The sequence below is a fragment of the Neomonachus schauinslandi genome, chromosome 5 (genome assembly GCF_002201575.2).
Source record: "Neomonachus schauinslandi chromosome 5, ASM220157v2, whole genome shotgun sequence".
Lineage (NCBI taxonomy): Eukaryota > Metazoa > Chordata > Mammalia > Carnivora > Phocidae > Neomonachus > Neomonachus schauinslandi.
In genome coordinates this window covers 99,286,407-99,308,981 of record NC_058407.1, presented here as the reverse complement: position 1 = coordinate 99,308,981, position 22,575 = coordinate 99,286,407, and the positions used below count along the sequence as shown (strand labels likewise).

Here is a 22,575-nt window from a genome sequence, read left to right as displayed (position 1 = left end):
AGACCCACCACCCTGGCCCTGCCCCAGTGCTGTATCTTTGGCCTACAGGAAGCAGCAAGTCGGCCCTGCGCAGTTGCCATGGCAACCAGGGTGCTGCAGCTCCTAAGGGCAAGGGAAGCAGAAGGGAGGTGAAGGCACGTGGTGATTTTTTTCTGGAAAAACCCATCTGTTTCTTTTCCCCACAAAACCAAGCTGGGGGAAAATGGGTACCTGGGGTCTAGAGAGAGAAGAGAAAGAAGACTCCAAAATGCTTCAAGAGCAGCTTTCCTGACTGGATGTGCTTCCTTTCCTGTTGGTGGAGGCAAGTCGCTGACAGAGACAAAGGGTTAGGCAGGCTGTGGTGGAAGCATCCAAGCAGGAGCCCATGTTCAGGATTCGGGTAAGTCCTATGACCTCATGCCTGCATGGAGCAGGCCTAGAAGGACTCTTATCAGCCACAGCAAGATTTCTTTTTGGCAGGGCGGTCAACCTGTATTGTGTCCTCCCTCGCTGTATCTTCTTGTTTCTTGAGGATCCTGGGAGAGGAGAAGGTATAGTGTCAGCAGTGAAGAGCTGCTAGGTCCTTTGGTTATAGGCCATCTGGATGATAAGGATGGAACTCAGCCTCACCAGAGCATCAGTGTATTCAGTCTCCCCCGGGGAAGTACAGGTACGTAACCATAATTTGTAAAGACGTTTAGTCAATATGGATCCTTCATGACACCTCTTCCAAGAAGCCTCCCCTGATTCTCCAAGTGGTGAAAGTATCCCTGACAGCATTCTGACCATTCCTCTGTTATAACTGGATCACCCCATGTCAGAATGAACTGCTTCCCTGGGTGGCTCGCTCAGGCGAGAAAGCTGCTTGAAGGCAGAAACTGTATATTTTGTCTCTCTGTCTCTGTAGCCTATCATAGTGCCTGGTACACAGTAGACACTCAAAAAATATACTTTTTGGTTATTAACTCTATAGAAGGTCTGTCCCATGTTGCCACAGTTCCAGATTAAGTGTAGGAGGTGAAGGATTAAAAATAGTGTTAAGTATCTTATCCTTGCTTTATACCCTCAATGTGCTTTCACCTTTAGCATCTCTTTTGATATTTACAACAACCTGAGTCAACAGGGATGGTATGATTGATGTTCCTATGTTAGGGGCAAAGCTCAGAGACGTAGACTGACTTGGCCTAGGAATCAGTGTCAGAGAAAAGCCTACAACTTTCCCCATATTCTTCCATAACTCCACAACCTCTCCAATGCATATATTGTTCTGGATAGATGGATAGGTGAGTGGACAGATGGGTGGATGGGTGGATGGATGGATGAATGCATAGGTGGATGGTGGATGGGTGCGTGGATGGATTCATAGGTGGATGGGTGGAGGGATGGGTGGATGGGTGGATGGGTGGATGGATGGATGGGTGGGTGGATGGATTCATAGGAGGATGGATGGATGGGGGGTGGGGGGATGGGTGGGTTGATACATTCATAGGTGGATAGGTGGATGGATGGATGGGTGGGTGGGTGGATGGATTCATAGGTGGATGGGTAGGTGGATGGATGGAATGAAATGAATGCCTATAAATAAGTGAATAAATGAGTGAATGTCCAAGTATTGAGAAAGGATCCTCTATGGTTTTGTTTTGTTTTTTTTTTAAATTTTGGTATAGGTAAAGGCTTATGAAAACAGTCTTTTGGTGGAACTAACCCTTTGAGTACTGTCCCCTTGGTGCCTCTAGTTCCCCCCCAAAGAGCCCCTCCTCTCCCTGGCTTCTCCACCCCCTCCCCTGGAGCCCATATTATAACTGTTGTTGTTTCCAGCTGGCTGCCAACTAATCCCTGCTAAGATATTAGCCAGTGTTCAGGGACCTGTGATATGACCTTTCCCAGAAGCATTTGCATTTAAAAAGAAGATCCCTGGGAAAAAGGCAGGTTTTAAGATGCACAAGAAGACTACAGTGGGGGTGAGAGGCAGGGAGGCTTTCTTTTTTGTCCTTATTGTATTTCAGAGGGCTGTCCCTGAATCCCACACAAAGGCCTAGGCCTCCAGCCCCTTTACCCAGAAGGCTCAGGCAGACAGAGGGAGTATGGTCTGCACAGAGGTGAATGCAGTGCTTCCCACTGGCCCCTGTCTGCTGTGATGTGCCTCTTTACCTGGCAAAATGGAGCAGGGACTCTTTGGTGTTGTGACCGGAATAGGCACTGCATTCGTAGAAGATCAGATTGTTCTCCTAGAATCATAAAACAGAGGGGACTGAAAGAGTGCTGGGGGAGCTCAACGGAGCCATGGGAGGTGGGAGAACACCCTGTCTGCATCTACCCACATCCCTCATTTCCCCTCGCACACCCCTTTCATTCCTCTCCCCCTCCCTACTCTGTAGGAGGAGGTTGATTTTCCTCTCCTCAGGCTCCTTGTCTAAGGCAAGTTCTGTAACCATCTCCCAGGTGAGCTATAACAATTGTAAAACACAAAACAGTATGCTGCCTTAGTGCTTTACACTTCCCCAAATTGCTCGCAGGTATGTACATGCTCGTTTCCTTTTCGCACCAGCCTACAATGCAGGCAAAGATACAAAGGCCGGGATGGGCCATGTTCTTCCCACTGCACAGGCAGGGAAACCAAGAGCCTGGTGCAAATGGTGGGTTTGTTCATTCAATGACTTATGGAGTTAATGGCGGGGATTTTCCCAGGACACTGGCATTCCTCGACCCTTGGGGCAGATGTCACGAAGGCACTCCAGTAGAAAATCTCCTTCACACCAGTTAATTAATATTCCAGCTGCGTAGGCCACAGGACAACTGTCCATCACTTCAGTAGGCAGAGGCTGTGCTGCTCTTGGCCAAGGCTCATCATTATATCCATTTATCATTCCTGTTAATATATTTCCTGCTTCCTCAGGACAGTGCTAATGGCATGGAGGGCTGGAGGCTGATGCCCTGTGGGGATGCAGGCAGCTCAGTAAGGACACTTCTGCTGTGGTTTGCAGATCAGCAGACTCTACAAACACTGGCTCCCAGTTCAGCTTTCCTGATTCACACCCCAGGGGCCCCGCTCTATCCTCTGTCCTCTTCACCCAGCCCCCGTCCACACTGCTGCTGGAGCCTGACACTGGGTCAGTCTGTGGAAGAATAAAGGCTCCATGGTGGGGGGAGGGAGAGTAAATAGGATCTAGAATTAGAAGACATGATTCACCTTCCAGCTGGCTTCCTGACTCCACCCCTGAGGACCCGTTTGATAAATTGAATCAATCACAACTTCTCTGAGCCTTGTTTTTGTTTGTTTGCTTGCTTTCAACGGGCCAAAAAGAGACAAAAGGAAAAAATGGATGATAAAAATACAGGTCTGCAGTTCATTAATCAAAATCCTTGGATCCAGATGTACTTTGGAATCCAGAGACTTTGAGTTTCAGAGAAATAGCAGATGTATATACCGTATATTGTACTACCCTCCATGGGTCTGGGACAGCACCCTATAATCAAACATACTAATATTTCTTTGGTGAAACATTTGAAAAATTCATTCGAGCAAGGTAAACAAAGACCGTAAGTAGCTTCCCGTCAGTTCTGGTCAGATTTTTCTGCCAGATGAGATAGGAGAAACCTTTCTGTTGGCAGAGCTCTTTCAAATTTCGGTATTGTGGATAAGGGAGGGCAGAGAGACAGCTACCTCATCACCCTTCTTCCTCCTTTTCTCCTTGACCCTTACCATCTGTGCCCATTTGCCCAGCCTTGGGGGCCATGAGTCCCTGTTTAGAGCAAGCACACTAAAAAGTATGGAATCCTGGGGCTGGAAAGCACCTCCATCTTCCCAGAAATACAGTTCCCTGAAAACCACTCGGTGGCAGGAGAAACAGCTGAGGAGAGGCACTGTTTGCTTTCTGATTTCCATCAAGCCTCTTAGGTCCCCAGCTTGGGCAAGAGGGCCGATGCTTATTTTATTTTATTTATTTTTTATTTTTATTATTTTTTAAAGATTTTATTTATTTATTTGACAGAGAGAGAGGGAACACAAGCAGGGGTAGTGGGAGAGGGAGAAGCAGGCTTCCCGCGGAGCAGGGAGCCTGATGCGGGGCTCGATCCCAGGACCCTGGGATCATGACCTGAGCCGAAGGCAGACGCTTAACGACTGAGCCACCCAGGCGCCCCCAATGCTTATTTTAATGCTACGTTTTTGAGTGCATGCCCTGAGTTTATCTCAAGTTCATAGCCTGGGGCTCAATCTTGCTAGAAGGGATAAGCTCTCTAACAGAGCTGTTCGAAGAAGAGCAACCTGCCTTACAGATAGCGAGTGTTTCATCCCTGGAGGTGATCAAGTGGAAACACAGCAGAGATTCGAGTATCAGATAGGGGATTTAAATAAGTAACCTCTTACTATCTAAGAATTTATCATTCTGAGCCCCAAGGAAGAGAGTTTGGGAAAACTCCCCATACTCTGGTCATCCCCAGCCAACTCTATCTTGTGATGTGTGGCTTTCTATAGAAAGTTCAGGAGTTGGGCCATTCCCATGACGTCAGGACACCCACCTTGCCCACTTGCTTGCTTCCCAGGGGTTTTCCAGAGAAAGCTCCCGCCAAGGCTCTTGGGCACAGGCCTGACTGCCTTCAGGGTCCCACCCTGTCCAGAGAGACGGAAACGTTTCCTCTTTACCTTGGCAAGCTGCTCTCCGAGGCCTCGTGGAACTTCCCGCTCTTTCTCGTTGTCAATTTTATTGCCCAGCAGAAGAACAGGGATGTAGTCTCCCACAGCTTCCTGCAGAACAGATAATCCCCCAACTGAGAGAAGCATCCATAAGGAAAGCCCAGAAGGGCAGGCTTAAAATGCTGGTGGGAAAGATACAATCTGGCTTGCGAATCCCCTGCTGCCACAACAGGCCAGGCGAGAATATAGTCATCCCAAAAGCTGAGAGGGAGCGTCACCTTCTCCAAGGGCCTCAGTTTACAAGGCTTCTGCAAGGTGCCTCAGGCCTGCCTCTGGGTGCCGCCCAGATTCGGCTGTGCAGTGACCCCTCCCTCCTTCCCCACTCATCCCTGCTGGATGGGACATGCAGGCTCCCCCAGGTGTGCTGTGGGTAACAGGATGAGGGGACAGTAGACGCCAGTGAACTATGTGTCCTTTTCCACGGCTGATAGCGTCCCTGAAAGCACTCCTAAGTGACCAGACTTAGTCTAAATGAACCAGAATGAAGCAAAGGAATTAATGCAGTGAGCTCTGGAGCAGTTCTAGGGGCTGCTTTGATTAGAAGTGGCATCTCCAGGGGCCTCATATGGGGCACATAAGCTCCCTGAGGGTTGGGTCCAATTCTGATTCATGGTTTTGGGTCCCCAGCGCCCAGCCTATGATTGTTGTATACGGAATTGGAGGTCACCACGCGGGGCAGTACAGATCCCTGTCATCAGGTGCACTGAGGCCTGCGTGGGGAAGAGCTCGGTGGCCACAGAAGCTCCACTTTTCGGCCACAAGTAACAGGCGTATTTACGGGGTCAACTTTCTTTACTCCCCCGGTGACTGTGGCATATCAGCCAGGGGCCCACACCCCTGAGTCTCTGCACCCCGGTGTATCCTCCCTTGAGAAATGTGTGTAGTTAAGTGCCTCTCAGGAGGGCAAACAAAGGGCCCACGGTGCGCAGCTATTAAGTGAGTAAATATGATAATATTCACATGTAAGCAGGTTGTTATTTTTACTTAGTGAGAAATTTAATTAGGGGCTTTTAATAATAATTTGGTAACCAATAGTTATTCATTGTAGCTAAAATGTTTTACTAAATAGAGAGGGTTGGGGGATGATAGAAACCAACAATTGCTTACAGTTTTGCCGAGAGTTTAGCCACTGGATCTAACCACTTCAAATAAATGTCCCAAGTCCTTCCAATAGGTTCACATGTTTTCAGTTTGAATGCAATTGTATTTGAGATTAAGCCTCCATGGCTCCTTAATCTACACATTCATTTTTATTGCAGTTCCGTAGTGAAAAAATTCTCATTTACTCGATGAGAACGTTAAGGCTCAGAGAATCCAAAAGCACATTCAATAACAAAGTCACCGAGTTATGAGGACCCTTTAGTATATGGGTCCACAGTTCTCCAACATTTTTCTCTAAATTCTGATTTCCAGTGAACTCTCTGCTAGTTAGTGTCTTATTAACTAGAACTCTCTCAAAGTGGTATTTCCATTTATCCATGGTCAGATGGTAATTTATGCTGGTAATGATGGCTCAAAAGCACCCATGATTTGGAATGTGTCTTCTGATCCATCAAAAGTAGATCAAATTATGTGCAGTGTACTTGAGGTGCTAAGTGGATCGCACCCTATTCCAAGTATTTGCAAATGAGAAACGTCTTACGGCATAGAAACCATGCTGTGGCTTCCTCTTACCAGAGTGCTGGGTAATGGGAATAGCCCCATTTTCTGACTGTGTTGTGCCACAGAAACTTGTGCGAAGACTTTTTCACAGAAAAGGAAAAAAAGAGGAGGAAGCAGGGAAATGGGCCAAAAGGCTTGCTGTGTACAGCACATGAAAGATATTTGTAGATTTATGTGTGAGGGATGACTAAGGCTTGTGGGATTTCTTGACATGGAAACTCTGACAATATGAGCATCAGACTTGAAGTCCCCAGGCGGAACTTGAACCCGGATTCAGGTATGTTGGCATGGGTGATGGCTTCAGTCTCCTCGCCTGCAAAAGGGATGGTGGGTACCGAATGACCAAATAGGATCAGATAGGGAAGAGTCACAAGCCCAATATCTGAGCCCTGTGCACCACAAACAGCAGAGCTGCCTCTCTGAGGGAAAGTGGGGGGAGGGGGGGAGAAGCAGTCTTCTTTTTTAAAGCAATTCCTGGATATAAAAATAAAACATCTTAGAAGGAACAGAAAAAAGCCCTCCCCACTCCCCCCTGCCCGCCCCGAGCTGTGGCTTCTGTTCTTCGCATTGTTCCTCTCTTATGCAAATACTGTGGACAACTCCCTTCCCCTCTATGGGCCCTGGCCCGCCTCTGATAAAGAATTAGGCGCATCTCCAAAGATATGGCAAAAATAAGTGAGCACACATACAAGGCCAGAGAGTGTGCCATCCATCATGGGAGTCAGTCATCAGCACCCTGGCCCAACACCAGGCTCTGACACAGGGCCATGGGGAGGACTGGGGCTGGGGTAGTTGTCTCATGGCCCTCTCTGACTTTAACCTCAAGTTTTCAGCTCTCTGCCCAAACCTTACACCTTTCAGGTACCCAGCCTGTATACTGCTTGGCACAAAGAGGCTCATCATGACCCACCAGATGAAGCAACACTTCCTTTTAAAAGTCTAAAGCGCACCTCCTTTGGCAAACAAGTCTAAGGTCCACCCCCACCTCTGGTGACATTTCTATAGATGCTGGTAGAACTCTGTAGGCATGGCAGGTCAGAGGAAGGAATCGAAGCTGTTTAGCCAGGCACATGACCTCTGTGTGTGTGGGACCCACTCCTTTTCACAGACTGTATTCTGTGAGCTATGAGATGGACCTACGCAGCTGGTTCCTACCTGCTGACACCCGGCCCAGAAGCCTCTCCATACCTCCAACCATTTTAGTTGCCTTTCTTTGAACTTGAGCTTGTTGGAAGACAGACGTGTTGAAATTCAAAAGATTACCCACCTCTGACTTTAAATAACATGAGCTGTCAACTTGGAGCAGAGGACTGGCATTCAGCTCAGAACGTGCAGCTGTTGGGTTTGGTTGGCTGTAGTTTGTGTGTGTGTGTGTGTGTGTGTGTGTGTGTGTGTGTGTGTTAATATCCATTTGCTGGGAGGCAAGAAAAAGCACTTAGCCAGGATAGTGCTGCTATTTCTCTGGAGCCAGAACAAAAAATTTCTCAGCACATTAAGGCATGTAGTTATGCTAAGAAAAAAATAACTGCAAAATTATATCTTGGGGGTTTCCATATTTATCCACCCCCTGGACTATGAGTCAAAACAAGATTTATTTGTGTAGTTCGTTTTAAACTGCCAGCACTTCAAGCTCAACTTGGAACATGGGGGAAAAAATCAAACTGCTATTTTTTGCTCTGTGCTGTGCATTGCCTCCAGCAACAAAGATCACAGAATGAGAATTAGCTAGTGGTCCACAAAGGGAGAGGAAAGTGCGCCGGGCCCCTCTGAGCTAACGAAGTGTTCTGCTTTGAGGCGGAAATGGGAAGGACTGAAAAAGAAATGAACACCTATTTTTCAGAAGCAGATTTCGCCCATGGACCATGTGATGTTCTTGTCACATAATGCATAATGCAGCATAACACAGTGGCTAGAACTAGACTCTAGTTCTGGCTGGGCGTCTGGCAAGCTGTGGGGACTTTTGGACAAGTCACTTCCTCTCTCTGGATCGCAGGACTTTTCATCTATAAAATAAGAGGCTGCATTAAATTAATCTCCAAGTTTTTTCCCAGTTCGGGTCGCTGCTCCTGTTGGTTTCATGACCCCATCATTTTCCACTTCCTTGACTTACAGACCTAACAATACGGGGCCCTCAGAGTGACAAAAGATTGAAGCAGGAAGTTCAACATGCCAGGACTGCAGACACTGGGGACCCACAAACTGGATTTGGGGAAAATACCAGCCCGTTCAGGCTTGTACCAAAGCCGATTTTCCCTAACTGATACAGGCCCCAAAGTCTCCAGATGTCCAGATTGTCCCATGGTCTAAACACGGGACCCTGAGAGCCCAACCAGTTTCTTCTCTAGATTAGACTGGTTAAACCAGTTCTACCCAGCAGAGATGAGAAGGAGGTAGGGGAGGGCTGGGGAAACTGAGGTGGCAGGAATGGCTACCTGCTTTGATGTGCTATAAGGTACACAGGGAATGTAAAATGGCAGGAGAATCAGCACAGTGTGTGCTTGGGCCTCTCCTGCAGAAGGCCTGTGGGCAAGGTAGAGCTGCCTAGGGGTGGGGGGAATGAGGGAGGGTGGGGCAGGGGGACAGCCATGGGGGCCGGGCTCTCCCAACTCATAAAGCTGCGCAGGTGTGTGTTAGGTCTCTTGCGCCAAAGGATTTTGGTTCCATCGGGACTGGAAGGATCCTCTAGGGTCCTCTCATCTGCACACACTCCTCCTCCACCCTGGACCCCTCCCCCCTCCAGAGGATCAAATGCCATACGCCGTAAGAATGCGGGGGCCAGGAGGAACCCGTCAGAGATTCTGGTCCAGTCTGTCATCGGGTGACTGGCCAGTTTCGCGGCCAGGAAGTGCTGAGCTAGGATGGTAAGAACTTCCTTTTCACGGGACTCCATAGCGCCCCCCGGCCCCACCAAGCATCTACTCCCCCCCATACAACCTCTTCCAAGAGTGAGTCTTTGCCACATATAATCTGGGGCAATTTAAACCCTTTCTTCTAGCACTGCTTTTCAGGTTGCGGGAGGAAGGGGCGATGCCAACAGCTGGCCAGCATTCACTTAATAATAAGGCTTCAGAACATGAAGCCTGTTATTAAAGCTCCCCTCCACCCTCCCTTCTCCGAGTGAGGCAGTTGGCAAAGTGCTTGGAGCTCCATGGAAAAATAAGGTGCTCCACAAATACAAAGTACTTATTATTTTCAGTTCCCTCTGATCAAATTAGGTGTCAGGTTTTAATCTGTCACCTGACACCTCTGATTGCTGGTTGCCAAGGCAGAATGACTTTAGCTTTTCAAGAATCTTGAAAATAATTGCATTCACGAACCCACTGTTCCACACCTTCGACACACTCCGCCATCTGACACTTGTTCACAGGTTCACACAACCGCTGCCTGCCCCCTGCCCCCCGCACTTGTCTGCAATCCTCTGGGGCCACTGGACTGGGTCCCCACACCGACTCCCCCAGAGCGCCTCGCCCGCGCCAGACAGGTGGGTCTGACGGATTCTTGTGGAAGGAACACAGACATCTTTGAAAGTGATTCAGGGCCTTGCTTCTCAAAGTGTGGTCCCCGGCCTGGCCGCATTGGCCTCGCCGGAGAACTTGTTAGAAAATGCAGAACCTCGGAGCCTACCCAAGATTCTGAACCTGCGGAGTCAAATTCCGTATTTTAGCAAGGTTCCCCAGGAGATTCCTATGCATATTGAACTTTGAGAAGCACTTTTCAGGCTTGGAATCATGGCAACTGAGAATCAAAATCACTTGGGGAACTGTTGCTTTTTTCTTTTTCTTAATTGTATTTCCAGGCTCTGAATCATTCTATCTTGGGGAGAAGGCCTGGCATCTGTTTTGTTTGAAAGCACCACAGGTGAATCCTGATTATCCAGGTTTGGCAGCCCCATTTAGAGTTTACCTGTACCTTCTGCTGCTACTCTCAAGAAGGAACATTCAAACTCCAAATTATAGAGGAAAGCCCCACCCTCACCTGGAGAATTCTGAGTTAAGTGCATTTCCGTGTGGCTTCCCTGGGCCATCGATGCACTAGGGTTTCCCTGGGGACTCTTGCTGGGTACGTGCTGACAATGCTTTTCAGCCCATTTGGGCACACACCAGACATCCGGGGCTTGGCACGGTTTTCCGGAGAATGACCGAACTCGTGTTTCCAGCTGCAACGGTGGCCCTCGGCTGTCTTTGCCTCACCGCCGCCGCTGCCAAATTCAACCTGATATTCCACCTCTCCAGACAGATCCCGGGCTCTGGGTGCAAAACCGGGGCCTCAGAAGCGACAGCCCCTACTGAAGGCAGAGAGCACAGTTCTGCAAGTTTGCCTCCTCTATCCATCCCTACTCATCCCAGACTACTCGAACTGCCTCTGCCTGCTCCTGTCTGTCTCAAGATGTCGATATCAGGGGACAACGACATGGGCTTAGCTGGGAAGAGACTGGGTGGTGCAGACATCATGGCCTCCATTTCTTCCTTTGAGAATGAGATGGCTGTTTTAGATCAGTGATTTTTCACAGGGAAGCCCTCCTGTCTAGCAAAATTGTGCCTGGACTTCCAATAGAGAAAATTGAATGAAGCAGAGGTGATGCTGAATGATCTGGGGGATGAGCCCTCCCCAGTGCCTGGGGGAAGTCCTCATGTCCCCAGGGTTCCCAGGAAGAAAGTTTGAGAACCATCAGATTAGATAATCCCTCATGTCTCTCCTGGTGCTTAATTTCTGTGAGGAAGATAAATCTGCCACACTATCAAAAAAAAAAAAAAAATCATGTCATAAATTCCAAAGTTTAAACAGGAATTGCTTCCAGATTACCCATCCCATTTGCCTCCATTATTAGCTTGGTGTAGAGCCATTCACCACATGTCAAAACTTAACATTTTCTCTACTGTAAATTTCTCAAGCCCGATCATTTCGAGAAATAATTTGTATGAAGCAAATTTCAGAGAAACCTTTGAATCTGGTTTCCACTCTTGTTCCTTCTTTTTTCCTGGAAATGAGAGGGATGTGGATTCACAGCAGAGAAAGGAGTGGCCCAGCCAATCTAAACTCTCAGAGAAACAGATTTTGGTGGGAGGAATCACAGATCTTAGGGCCAAAAGGATGAAGAAATGAACAACTCCAGGATTCTGCCTGCCCAGCGATATGGTATCCATTCTCTCCTCCCACATCTGTTGAGCACTAGTTCTGTGGGGCCCATGCCAAGCGCCTGTTACACAGTGTCAGTTCTCAGGAGACCCAGAGGCAGGGAGCTGGGTTGGCAGCTGTGTCCTTCACAGCAGTGTCACAGTGTGGTGAGTAGGTGAGGGCTATGCCAGGTCTTAGGGGCTTGAGCAGCAGGTTGAAAGTAAACTCCACGAGGACAGGAACCTTGTCTCTTATCTGCTGCTATGATTTCCAGAGCCTAGAACAGTGCCTGGCAGTGCTTTAGACAAATACATGAACAACACATGGATCCTGCAGGTGGAAGGAGGTGGGGCATCCTAGCTGATGGTTTTGTTAAAAGACTCCGCTGAATAAAGCAATAGCGTTTTTTAAAGCACCAAAAAAAAAAAAAAAAAGACTCCGCTGAGGCCCTGTCAAATAAATCCGTGCCTTGTCCGCCCTGACCTTGGCCTTGAGAAGGCTGCATCTGATGCAGATGGTCAGAAAGTACAAAGCACTTACGCAACAACTTATTGCAAGTATAAATCAAGAGAGTTGAGTCTTACAGTTAATCCAGAATTCAAAGAAGAGGGCTATTGCCTGTGGGTCCTGCCCAGGGTGACTTTGGGGTGAGCCGGGGGCGCTCACATTGTAGATCAACCTCCCCTCTTGAGAAGGGTTGTGACAGAGGCCCCAAGACACTGTGTGGAGCCACTCCTGGGCTGGGCATAGCTGGGCCCACGGGAGCCAGAACAACACAGAGGAGCAAAAAGGAGGAAGAACATGGGTGGGGCTCAGTTTGAACACCGGTTTCTCTCCATTCTGAGCCCTCCCCCAATCCAGCCCATTCACTCGAGGCACTTATGGCGATTGTAATGACACAGTTATGGGTGTGATCTGTTTTTCAAGTCCCCACCTTCATGAGGGCAGGGACTGTGTCAGTCTCGTTCATCCCCAGTACCGAGGGCTGGGCTTGGGTGAATGGCCATATGGACGCCCGGAGAAGGCGGGCTCTGAATCAGGTTTTGGAAGAGCAGAGGGCCGGGCAGGAGATGGGCAGGGACAAGGGGGAGGCAGGAGTCAGCATCAGCGCTCCTAGGAAGGTCACCAGCTCACCTCCACACTGCTCAGCCACTGCCGGACCGACAGGAACGACTGTCTGGCGGTGACATCGTACATGACGATGACACCATCGGCCTTCCTGAAGAACTGCTGAGTGATGCAGCGATACCTGCCACCGAGGACCACACGTCAGGGGCTACATGGCTCCCCCCGCAGCCCGCACCTGCAGCCCTCTCGGTGGCCGGTGGAGGAGGCAGGGTTTGGCCAGGGGTGCTCCTCACCTCTCCTGCCCCGCCGTGTCCCACAGCTGCAGCGCCACGGACGAGTCGTCCACGCTCACCATCTTCACCCGATAGTCGATGCCTGCAAGGTGGAATGAGCCTATCACTTCCAGATCAGAAAACGACCCCCAACATGTCCTGAAGCATGTGAGGCCAGGGGCAACAAGCTTCCCTGTGCAGGTTCCCCCCAGCCCCAGGGAGCCTGAGTTCTGGTCCTGTGTCTGCCACTTAGCCGCTGTGGGCTGTGGATCAAATCACTTAAACTCTCTGTACCGTAGGTTCCTCACTGTAATGTAATCCACACCCTCTTTAGGGATTCTATAATAAGGGTCAAATGAGATCACATATGTAGAAACGATATACCAAGGCAACGATAATTGTTATTTTTCACCAATTTACTCCCTCATTGCAAAAATGGAGGAGGAGACAGTCCTCCTATTTCTTTCTCCCCCTACTCCCTAAAATCCTTTTCAAAGTTCCCCTAACAAAATTCAAATATCCCCAGGGGGTGGGGTGGGGGATTGATCATACTTTCAGACTTCCATCTGCCAATGCAAAGGATGTGGAGAAGTGGGGGAGGGGTGGCGGGTAGAGGGAAGGTCAGAAGAGAAGAGAAGGGGTAAGGGAGGGAGTCAAAAGCAGCATTCACCCTTGAGATGGGCTTAGAGCTCCTAATCCTAGCCCCTGGGCCAGTCAAAATCATCTCTCTGCGGCCTCGACCCTACCCAGAGTCTTGGTCCAGAGGGACAAGAACTGTACTCTACCGTGGCCCTCGGAGAAAAGGACCTCAATGCAGTTTCTCTGAGAACATATTCCTCTTTCCTACATCATGTAAGAATGTTCACAAATGTTTAACACTTTTCAAAAAGTCTTTCCCCCTCATGGTATCTGATCTGGGAACTAGAGGGCATCCCCTGCCACCTTTAAAAAGGCCCAGGGCGAAGGAGCTGGGACATCCTATGTGACTGCCATGGGAGGCTCAGTAAGGGACAGCAACAGAAGCTTGGCCAGAGAGAGACAAAAGAGACGACAGAGAGGCAGTAAATCGGAAAGGTCATCCCAGCCACGGTCTCCAGGCAAGGCCCTAGTGCACTAGGGGCCCAGGAGTGGCAGGAAGGCGGGAGAGTCCTCCACTCCTAGAATGTCAGACCAGCAGGGGCTCTAGCAGCCCTCTGCTTCACAGGTGAGGCCAAGAGGGGAGTGCATTGGTGCATCTGGAAGAGCAAAAGAGCGATTTGTCCAGTTGGTAGAATGCTTGATATTTCTAGGTTTCCTGTGCCATCTCTCTACCGTCACAGCGCTCCTGTGACATCCACGTGAGGGTTGTTATCTGCACACCTGCATGGGCATGCATGTGCACGCACATCCATACACACACGCGCACATGCACACATGCACACACACGCACACACACGCATGCCCAATGACGGGGTGTCTTGCCCACGCTGGGCAGCGAGTTGCAAGCCCAGCCCTGAGGCTCATTCTTTCTGCAGCAGTGCCCTGTACACAGGGACACCTGGCAGCCTCATTTCGCCCAGGAAGCTCAGGGCTCAGTGCTCCCAGCAAAACGGATTATGACTGGCCGGGCTGAATCTGGGAGTGAGTTTTCTTCTTAGCGAAAAGTGCAAGGGCTTCCCCAGTCTCTGCTCTGGGGGACTGAAGGAGCTGCCTGCTTTGTGATAACAACTCAGCAGAAAGCCGACCATGGTCGACACACCTTCAGGGCCTGATCTGAAAGCAGGCTGAGGGTCCAAAGCCCCTGAGGACAGAGCCCTCTCCTGAGTGGAAAGGCAAGCAGGCGGAGGGGCAGGTGGTGCTGCTTGGGGCGGCTGGGTCTTGGCTACGGTCAGGGTCCTGCTCTCATTGGCTAAGTACTTGCTGGAGGACAGGGAGCTTGTCTTGCAGGGGGCAGGAGTACTGGCAAAATGGGTTCTGTGCCGTGGTGAGCTTGCTGAGAGTCTCAGCTGGGTACACGATGTACTCGTCTCTGCAAACCTCAGACAGGCCCAGGAAACTGAGAAGCCCACGGGGAGAGCCTGGGGGCGGTGGCAGGAGACACAAGGAGTCCGAATCCAACAGAGCAGGCAACACACAATGACGTGGGACCAGAGAGCCTGGAATAAACTGGTTTCTAAGACCACAGACAGTTCTAACATTTCAGGAGCTGGGCAACCCATGCTATGTCCAGTCTCAGTTCTGCCTCTGACCAGCTATGCGATCTTGATGATATTACGTCATTTTGGGTGTCTTCACTCCTCACCTACAAATGAGGGGTGATGGACGGTGTAGAGGGATAGGTCAGATGTTCATAATCTTGAAGTTCAGCTGTAGCATTCAATAAACACATGGCAGTGACCTCCAACTTGCAACCTAACTGATTCCTGAATGACAGCTGGACGTCAGGGGTCCCCGGCACTGAGAATTGTGTCGTGTCTTGTTAGGGGATGGTGTGGGATACAGCTGGGCTGATGGACTCCAGGAAAGGCGATGTTCACTTCTGGATAAGACAGGCTCAAGATATCATTTAGAGTAGGGGGGATTTGGGAGGGGGAGGGCCTGAAAGTTGTCGTAGAGAAAAACTCTAGGGATTTCTCTGTAGAGATGCGGAGTGGGATAGAAAGCAGGCTGGAGGCCAAAAGGGGCGGAGTGCATTCTGTTGGGAAAAAACTTCTGGAAGAAACACCTTGGGCGGTGGCCTGTGACTTACGGCAGGGGGATGTGAACCAATGTGGGACAGTGGAAGGAGCATAGGCCTCAGAGTCCCGGTTTCCAGGGAGCTTTAGCTTCTATTAATCAGTCTTGTCATGTACAAAATGAGCTCCGACGTTCTACAGAAGCCATCACTTGACATCTCCAGGACACCCACGGGGCTCAAGCCCTTGCCTTTGAAGGAGTCAGCTGGTCCTAAGGAGGCGTGGGCAGGGCCCCCAAGTCACGCTGTTGTATTGTAGCATTTACATTGTGCACAAGCCAAGAGTCCAGGATGGATCACATCCATATGAGGGAGTGGGAGACCTGAAGTCCCCTTTGGTGGCGGTGGTACGATTTAGGGAACCGCCGAGTCTCTGTTAGGGCTGTGGTGCTGCCAGTGGTGTTGCTGCCCTTAGCAGGTGGCGGGTGGCCCGAGCCCCAGGCTAGGGGGGCTGAGGGTCCAAAGCCCCTGAGGGGCTCTAGGGCCAGAGCAGGATTTGGTGGCTTTTCTGTCTCTTTAAAGGGAGCATCTTTCTGGTGGCTGGTGTGACATCTGTTACTGACATGTGTACCAGAACAACGCACGTTGTGTGGCAGGGAGACTAATTTCAGCTGCTGTTCCAGCATGTTCTGCGCAGTATGATGAAGGGCATTCCTGATTTGGAAGCTTTGATATTTTTCCCTTCCTAAATTGTAGGTGTTTCCATAATTGGTCTCCTGGGAAGTGCAAATTAGCCTGATTTTTCCTTTTGCAGAGGCTTCCAGCTCAGGGGCACAAAAATTGGAAATGTAAACGGCCCCTGATTCCCTGATTTCATTGACAGGGATTTCATTGGCACACTGTGCACCTTGCTCAGAGGGGTGCCTCTGAGGGCCGAGGGCCTGGCATGCACCCCCGTCTCCCACAAACCTGTGCTGAAGCCCTGACTTGTGGGGGCCTACCCCACGGAACGCCCCTGGGAAGGTGAGTCCTCCTCCTGCAGCCGTTGCTTCCTGCAGGACACTGGGCTCACACAAGGCCAGCGAGGCCAGGCTTCTCCAGGCTTGGGTCACAAGCTCTGCCCTTCTTCCTGTCAGGGACCTGATTCTTCATCTGGGGATGCTCTCAGTCTTTGGGTGGAATGAGACAGAAGGGAGGGGACAGGAGAATGTTCCAGATGATAACAGCATAGGAAAAGACCCAACAGTAAGAATGGGATGCCTGAAGCATGTGGGAAGAGACCCATCTGCAGGAGCAAATTTGGAAGGAAGGGGAAGAATACGGAACCTCCCCAGGCAGGGTTCTGGAGCAGGGAAAGTTTGTCTTATAGAGCCAGCTTGTCAGATAGCTGAAGGTCAAAAATGGTCTGGACAGAGAACCAGGCTTGGAAGCCATCTTGGGTGACCTGGTTCAAATCCTCCAGGAGGAGAAACTTGGAGCCCCAGGGGGAACATGCCCTCCTAAGGTCACACAGCTGATCAGTGGCAGAGCTGAGATGAAGATCTAGGACTCCTGATGTCCCTCTGAACCTCAGCAGCCTCCCCTGCCTGTACCAATCCGTGCCCACCTCTTAGGGTGGGCAAGTGTCCTCATCCCTTGCTGGGTGCTGAGCACACACAACTCAGTATGTGGAATGGTATAGAAGGGGCACGTGAGGGGCCAATATCAGCACTAAACCAGCTGAGGGAATGTGGATAAGCCTCTTAACCTCTCTGGGCCTCGGTTTCCTGATCTGTCTACTGGGCTGGTAAGAGTACTTTCCCCCAGGGTTGTGCAAAGATAGATTGAAATGATGAATACAGAAGCCCATGGTAAATATGCAGATCACATCAATATATTTTCAAATACAGCTGCCTTATCACTACGGCTGAAGGGTACATAGCAGTCTCTCAGGGGATTTATTTTGTGCTTGAGTGATTCAAGCAAAAGGTAGAAGCTAAAAGGTCAATATGCCCTTGGGTCTTGCCACATCTTCCAATGCAATGAGCAACTTTGGGTGAAGGGAACAAAGGCCTCTCTCTGAATAAAATATTACTCAAGTGTGGGAACACATTAAGCCATGATCATCCATTAATAGCTGAGCCTAATGAGCTTCCACGATGAAATCCAGCTGTCCCCCAGCAGGCCTGGGATGCAGAACGGGTAAGATGTGATGGTAAAAGGAGTCACCCAGAGCGCTGTCCTCCACCGCACCCTCTACACACACACACACACACACACACACGCATGCACGCGCACACACAGGGGGAGGGGCAGGGCAGGAAGCTGCTGGCCCGTGGGGGAGGCAGGGGTTGCAGTGTTGGGGTGCACACCTCAGGAGGAGCCTGAAGACTCAGGGCCCTGCTGAAAATGGAGAAAAAACAATAAAAAAGAGACGGGCTCAGAGGGAAACATGGGGCCCAAAGCCCACCTTTGTCAGCTGCAGCTCCCCTCGGGCTGGACAAAGGAAGCGTTCAGTGGAACGAGCTTCGTGGCTGGCACTGTGCAGGAGGGGGACTTGACCTTGCTCCTTTGGCCTCACTGGGGAATAAACCGGCAGGGCCTCCTACCAGCCAGGCCCCACGGCCACTCCCACCGGGCCCCCAGTCCCTTCCTGGGCCCACTTCTCACTCCCTACCCTCCCCAGAGGGGGGGCCCCCGAGAACTCACCCACAGTGGCTGCCAAGCCGGGGGCAAACCGCTCCTCACAGAACCTCCTCAGGAAGGAAGTCTTCCCCACGGCGGAGTTGCCCACTAGCACGATTTTGAAGAGTCGGTCTAGGCTGGAGGGAGGGGCTTCCTCCTGTGGACGGCAGACAGACTGGCATGGCCACTGGCCCCTCCTCCTGCTACAACCTGTCCCTCGACCAGTCCCTACAGGGTCCAGGCGAAGGTGGGGACCTGGCCTCCAGACCAGCACGACGGGGGGCACTCCAGTCCGGGATGCAAGTAGCTTTGGGCTCTGGGCATAAGGGCTCCTTCTAGCATCAGCAGGAGGGAAGAGAGACACTCATTCAACCATTTGTTGTCTGCCTACTGTGCTGTGACCGTGGGCAGAAAACACAGGGACGAGGAGGCAGGCCCAGCTGGCCGAGGACGGAAGAGGCAGCCGTATAAACAAATAATTACAACACATGCTTCCAGGTGCTCCGGGAGCATGGACGGGGAGTCCAGGGTCCACAGGGGAGGACACCGTGAGCCAGGGCTTAAAGAGGAGGCAGAGATTCTCTGTCCGGGGGAAGGACGGGTGGGATGTTTGCAGGGGCAAGGAGAGATAGAGGAAGGCATAGGTATATCACGGGGGCAGAGAAGGCCCACGGTGGGCGAGGGGGCCTTTATGTCTGCCCTAGCACTGAAAGCCTGGACTGAATGGAGGACGCTCTTACTTGCCTCCCTGCACAGTGCTCATCCTTCCGTCTCATCAGCTTCCGGTTAGGACCCCATCTGCCTGGGAAACGGGCTCCACTCAGTAGGTTGGGAAATCGGCCAGGCCAGACCACTGGGCGGAGCTTTCCAGAGTCAACCACCCGTGCGCTCCTTCTTCTTGGCCCAGCCCGCACGGACTGGGAGCAGATCTGCCCCTGAGTTAGTCTGGGACCCTAAAGCCCAGTGGGGGATGAACATGCTCAAGGACAGCCGGGGCAGCCAAGTAAGGAGCTGCCTTCGGGCACAGAGTCCTCTCGGCTGCGTGATCATTCCTTCCCATGAGCTGCTTGTTTGCTCGGCCAAATCCTGCCTCCAGGCCCAGCCCAGCCCTGCCTGGCCAAACAAGGAAGCTCTTTTGAATCTATTTAGAAGCGGATTTGGGGGAATTAGCTCCTCTCACTGAGCAAATACTATAATGGAGTGGCAGCAGATATTAGCAGTACTTGAGTCTCAGAGAAAAGCCATCAACAGCCTTTTGGGGAGAAATCAATTCCATGCAGTACTTAGGAGGGAATTCAAGGTCAATTACAGGAGTTTAGACTAAACTTAAAAAACCCGTACTCATAAACTATGCCCTCTGCCCCATTTTCTTTATTTTTATAATGCATAAGGGCATTGACTGCTGGTCCCTGCTCAGCCTCTGCCTCCAGCTGTCATTTGTTTGCGACTAAAGCTCAGTGCAGCAACCCGTGTATCCCTAGGCATGTCTCCAGGTGGGCAATAAGAAACCCAGAGCAGGAGAAGACCGTTCTGGCTGCTGACGCAGTCCTGGCCCTGTTCTAGGAAGAGCAGGGGGTTTTTTGCAGGCCAAAGATCAACACACTGATGGTCCAGCTCTGGGCAGGCCCCACCTCACAGGTGCAGCGAACCCCGACTCATGTTCACTCATATAACCTGTGTTCCCTCTGGGGGACAATCCACAGTGTGTCAGCCAGATTGCGGGGAGGGGGCTGGAGTAAGATCTGTTCTCATTCTCTGTCCTGCCACTTTTTTTTTTTTTTAATTAAGCTTTAAAAAAATAAAAGTAATACATGCTAATTTTTAAAATTAGGAAAAACAGAAAAGTAGAGAAGAAAATAATAATTATTCATAATCTACCTTGCCAACCAGAAGTGGTCACTATTCATATTTTGATGCATGTCTTCTAGGCTTTTTTCTATGTAGATGAATGAATACATGTTTTATTTAAAGAGATCTGGAATATTATATACAATTTTATTCTTTCTCATATATTATTAAATTATTTCTCCAAGTCACTAAAGTTTCTTGAAAATGTGTTTTTTTAGATTTTATTTCTTTATTAGAGAGAGCGTGCCTGCACACACGCGAGCACGATCGGGGGGGAGGGGCAGAGGGAGAGGAACAAGCCGACCACCTGCTGAGCATGGAGCTGGACATGGGGCTCAATCCCAGGACCATGGGATCATGACCTGAGTTGAAAGCAGAAGCTCAACTGACTGAGCCACCCAGGCGCCCCTTGAAAATGTGATTTTTAATAGTGCTATAATATTCTATTGAATGTTTTCAAGTGTTTGCTAATATACATAACCATGTCTGAGTTAAATCTTTGTCTGAACTTGGTTATTAGGAAGGATTGCTAGGAGCAGAAGTGCTGGTTCCAAGGATGTGGAATTTCTAAATTCTTGATTCTTGTTATCAGACTACTTTCCAGAAAGGCCGGATGGATTGATGCCTCAGCAGCCTTGCGTAGGAGGGCCTGCCTCACAGCACTCTTCCAAAGGGCAGACCCTCTGGTAAAGCTTCCCCATGATTCTCCGAGAGCACACTTCCTGTCTGCAGCAGCTTCTGTCCCAGGCTACTTGGTAGCACACGTGGTGGAGTTAGCACCCACATGAGAGCACACGGCGAGCAGGCCGGGCTCAAGTCCCTGGAGGGCCAGACCAGGTCTAGCCCCTCCGGGCCTCTACTTCCCCATCTGCCACAGGGGAGAAGACACTGCTGACGCACCCCATCAGCTCACATGGGCCAGCACACCTGGATGCTTCATTCCTCCCTTTACCCCATCTCCTACTGACTTCTTGACACTTTTACATTTGGGAGCAGAGCATGGGTATTTAAAACCCCAGTGTGCCCCCTGCCCGCAGGTGCAGGTCTGTGCTGAAGGGGGTGTGGAAGGGCATGGAGGAGGGAGGGGTCGCTATCTACCACTGGTGTCATCCAGCTCTCACTCGCCTGCTGGCCCAAGGCCCTTCGGAGAAGGGACATGAGGCATCTTAACCCAGGACCAGGAATGACAACCGATGCCAAGGAGTCCCTGCAGTGGTCGGAAAGTTTTCCTGGCACACATGCTAATACAGCCATTTGGAAATGCTCAAGTGGCAAGGAAGGGCTCAGTCCTACAGGGCCGCCCCAGTGTATAGGGAGGAGTCTCTTTCACACTGTCATGGGCATTTCTGTAGCCTTTCACAAGGTCCAGTGGGAGGTGAAGGGCTGGAGGAGTCTATTTCTGGGCGTGGGTCACAAACAAGGTGAGGAACATCATCACCATGGACCAGAGGAAGATGGTTACTATGGCCTCCTTTTCCTGCAGCATTGAGCAGGAAGCCCTGGTTGGGAGTGCAGGAGGGGTGAGGGAGAGGAGAAGCACCCTGAAGGGAGGACTAGGCTGGGCATTTGGGAATGAAAGGATGATTAGCTGACTGGGATGATTACACAAACTTTACAAAGCAATGATTGGCCTTGCTGAGAACAGTTACAAAATATAAGAGAAGACGTGCAATTTTGAAAGTATGTGATAGCTTATGCTAAAAGCCAAACAAGATGTCTGTCTAAAGTAGCCACTTTTTAAATGCTTTTGAATCTGAATCAGAAAAGAGAACATAGGGGCAAACCACAGAAGTTATAAAGAGAATTTTCCAGGACCCCCGAGCCTCCCTAGTGACACTCAGTTCAAAAGGGCAAGCTGGTATCTGAAGGACACAAATAGGGTGATTCATGAGACCAGCCACATCTGACTTCCTGAGCTGCCTTTGGGGCTCTTGGGTTCAAATGCAAGGGACAGGTATAAAAGTGACATCTACAAACCAACATAGGATGTGTCCTTACCTTAGACAAGTCTTCTTTTCCAACAGGCTGTCCTCGGGGAGATGCAGGCATGGGTTCCAAGGGTCTGGCCTGCTGGCTTTGTCCTTCCACCCTCTGCTGGGCAACCTCCTCCTCTTCTGGGCATTTGCTCAATGGCTGCTCAAAGCTGCCATCCAGGAGCTGGGGCAGGGGGTCTTCTTCAATGGAGATGATTCTGCGGAGTACCCGGGGGAGTGGACCTTCAGCCCCTGGCTCCTCTTCTGGAAGGGGATATCCACTCAGGCCTAGGGAGCTTCTCCTCCGTGGGAGGACAAACACATCTTCTTCTTCCTCTGACTGGCTATTTTGGGGTAGGGAAGAAAAAGAGATGGGGAGAATATCATACAATATATTAATATGGAAACTGGAGAGATGCCTGATAGCTCTGTGACAAACAACTAACTGAAGAGCATCACAGCTTGGGGGCAGAGAGCTCCAAGAAAGGAAAAACAAAAAACAAAAAACAGACCCTGCATTCTCTAGCTCAGTCACCCAACACACTTCTGTAAGTGCTTAATTAATATGAAGGTGATAAGGTGGTGGTGATGATAATGATGAAGGTGGTGGTGATGATGATGGAGGTGGTGCTGCTGCTGATGATG

General features: G+C 50.4%; 1 protein-coding gene across 1 annotated transcript in view; it reads right to left on the bottom strand.

Moving 5' to 3' along the window:
* Positions 1 to 430: 430 nt before the first annotated feature.
* CRACR2A (calcium release activated channel regulator 2A) overlaps positions 431 to 22,575 on the bottom strand; it is a 67,984-nt gene continuing 45,839 nt past the window's right edge. Inside the window, exons 11-17 of the mRNA XM_021690738.1 lie at positions 21,956 to 22,274; positions 18,134 to 18,266; positions 12,814 to 12,895; positions 12,587 to 12,701; positions 4,625 to 4,726; positions 2,131 to 2,207; positions 431 to 515 (exon numbers count right to left, since the gene is read on the bottom strand). Of these exons, the coding sequence (XP_021546413.1) occupies positions 431 to 515; positions 2,131 to 2,207; positions 4,625 to 4,726; positions 12,587 to 12,701; positions 12,814 to 12,895; positions 18,134 to 18,266; positions 21,956 to 22,274 (913 nt within the window). The remainder of the gene's footprint in view (positions 516 to 2,130; positions 2,208 to 4,624; positions 4,727 to 12,586; positions 12,702 to 12,813; positions 12,896 to 18,133; positions 18,267 to 21,955; positions 22,275 to 22,575) is intronic.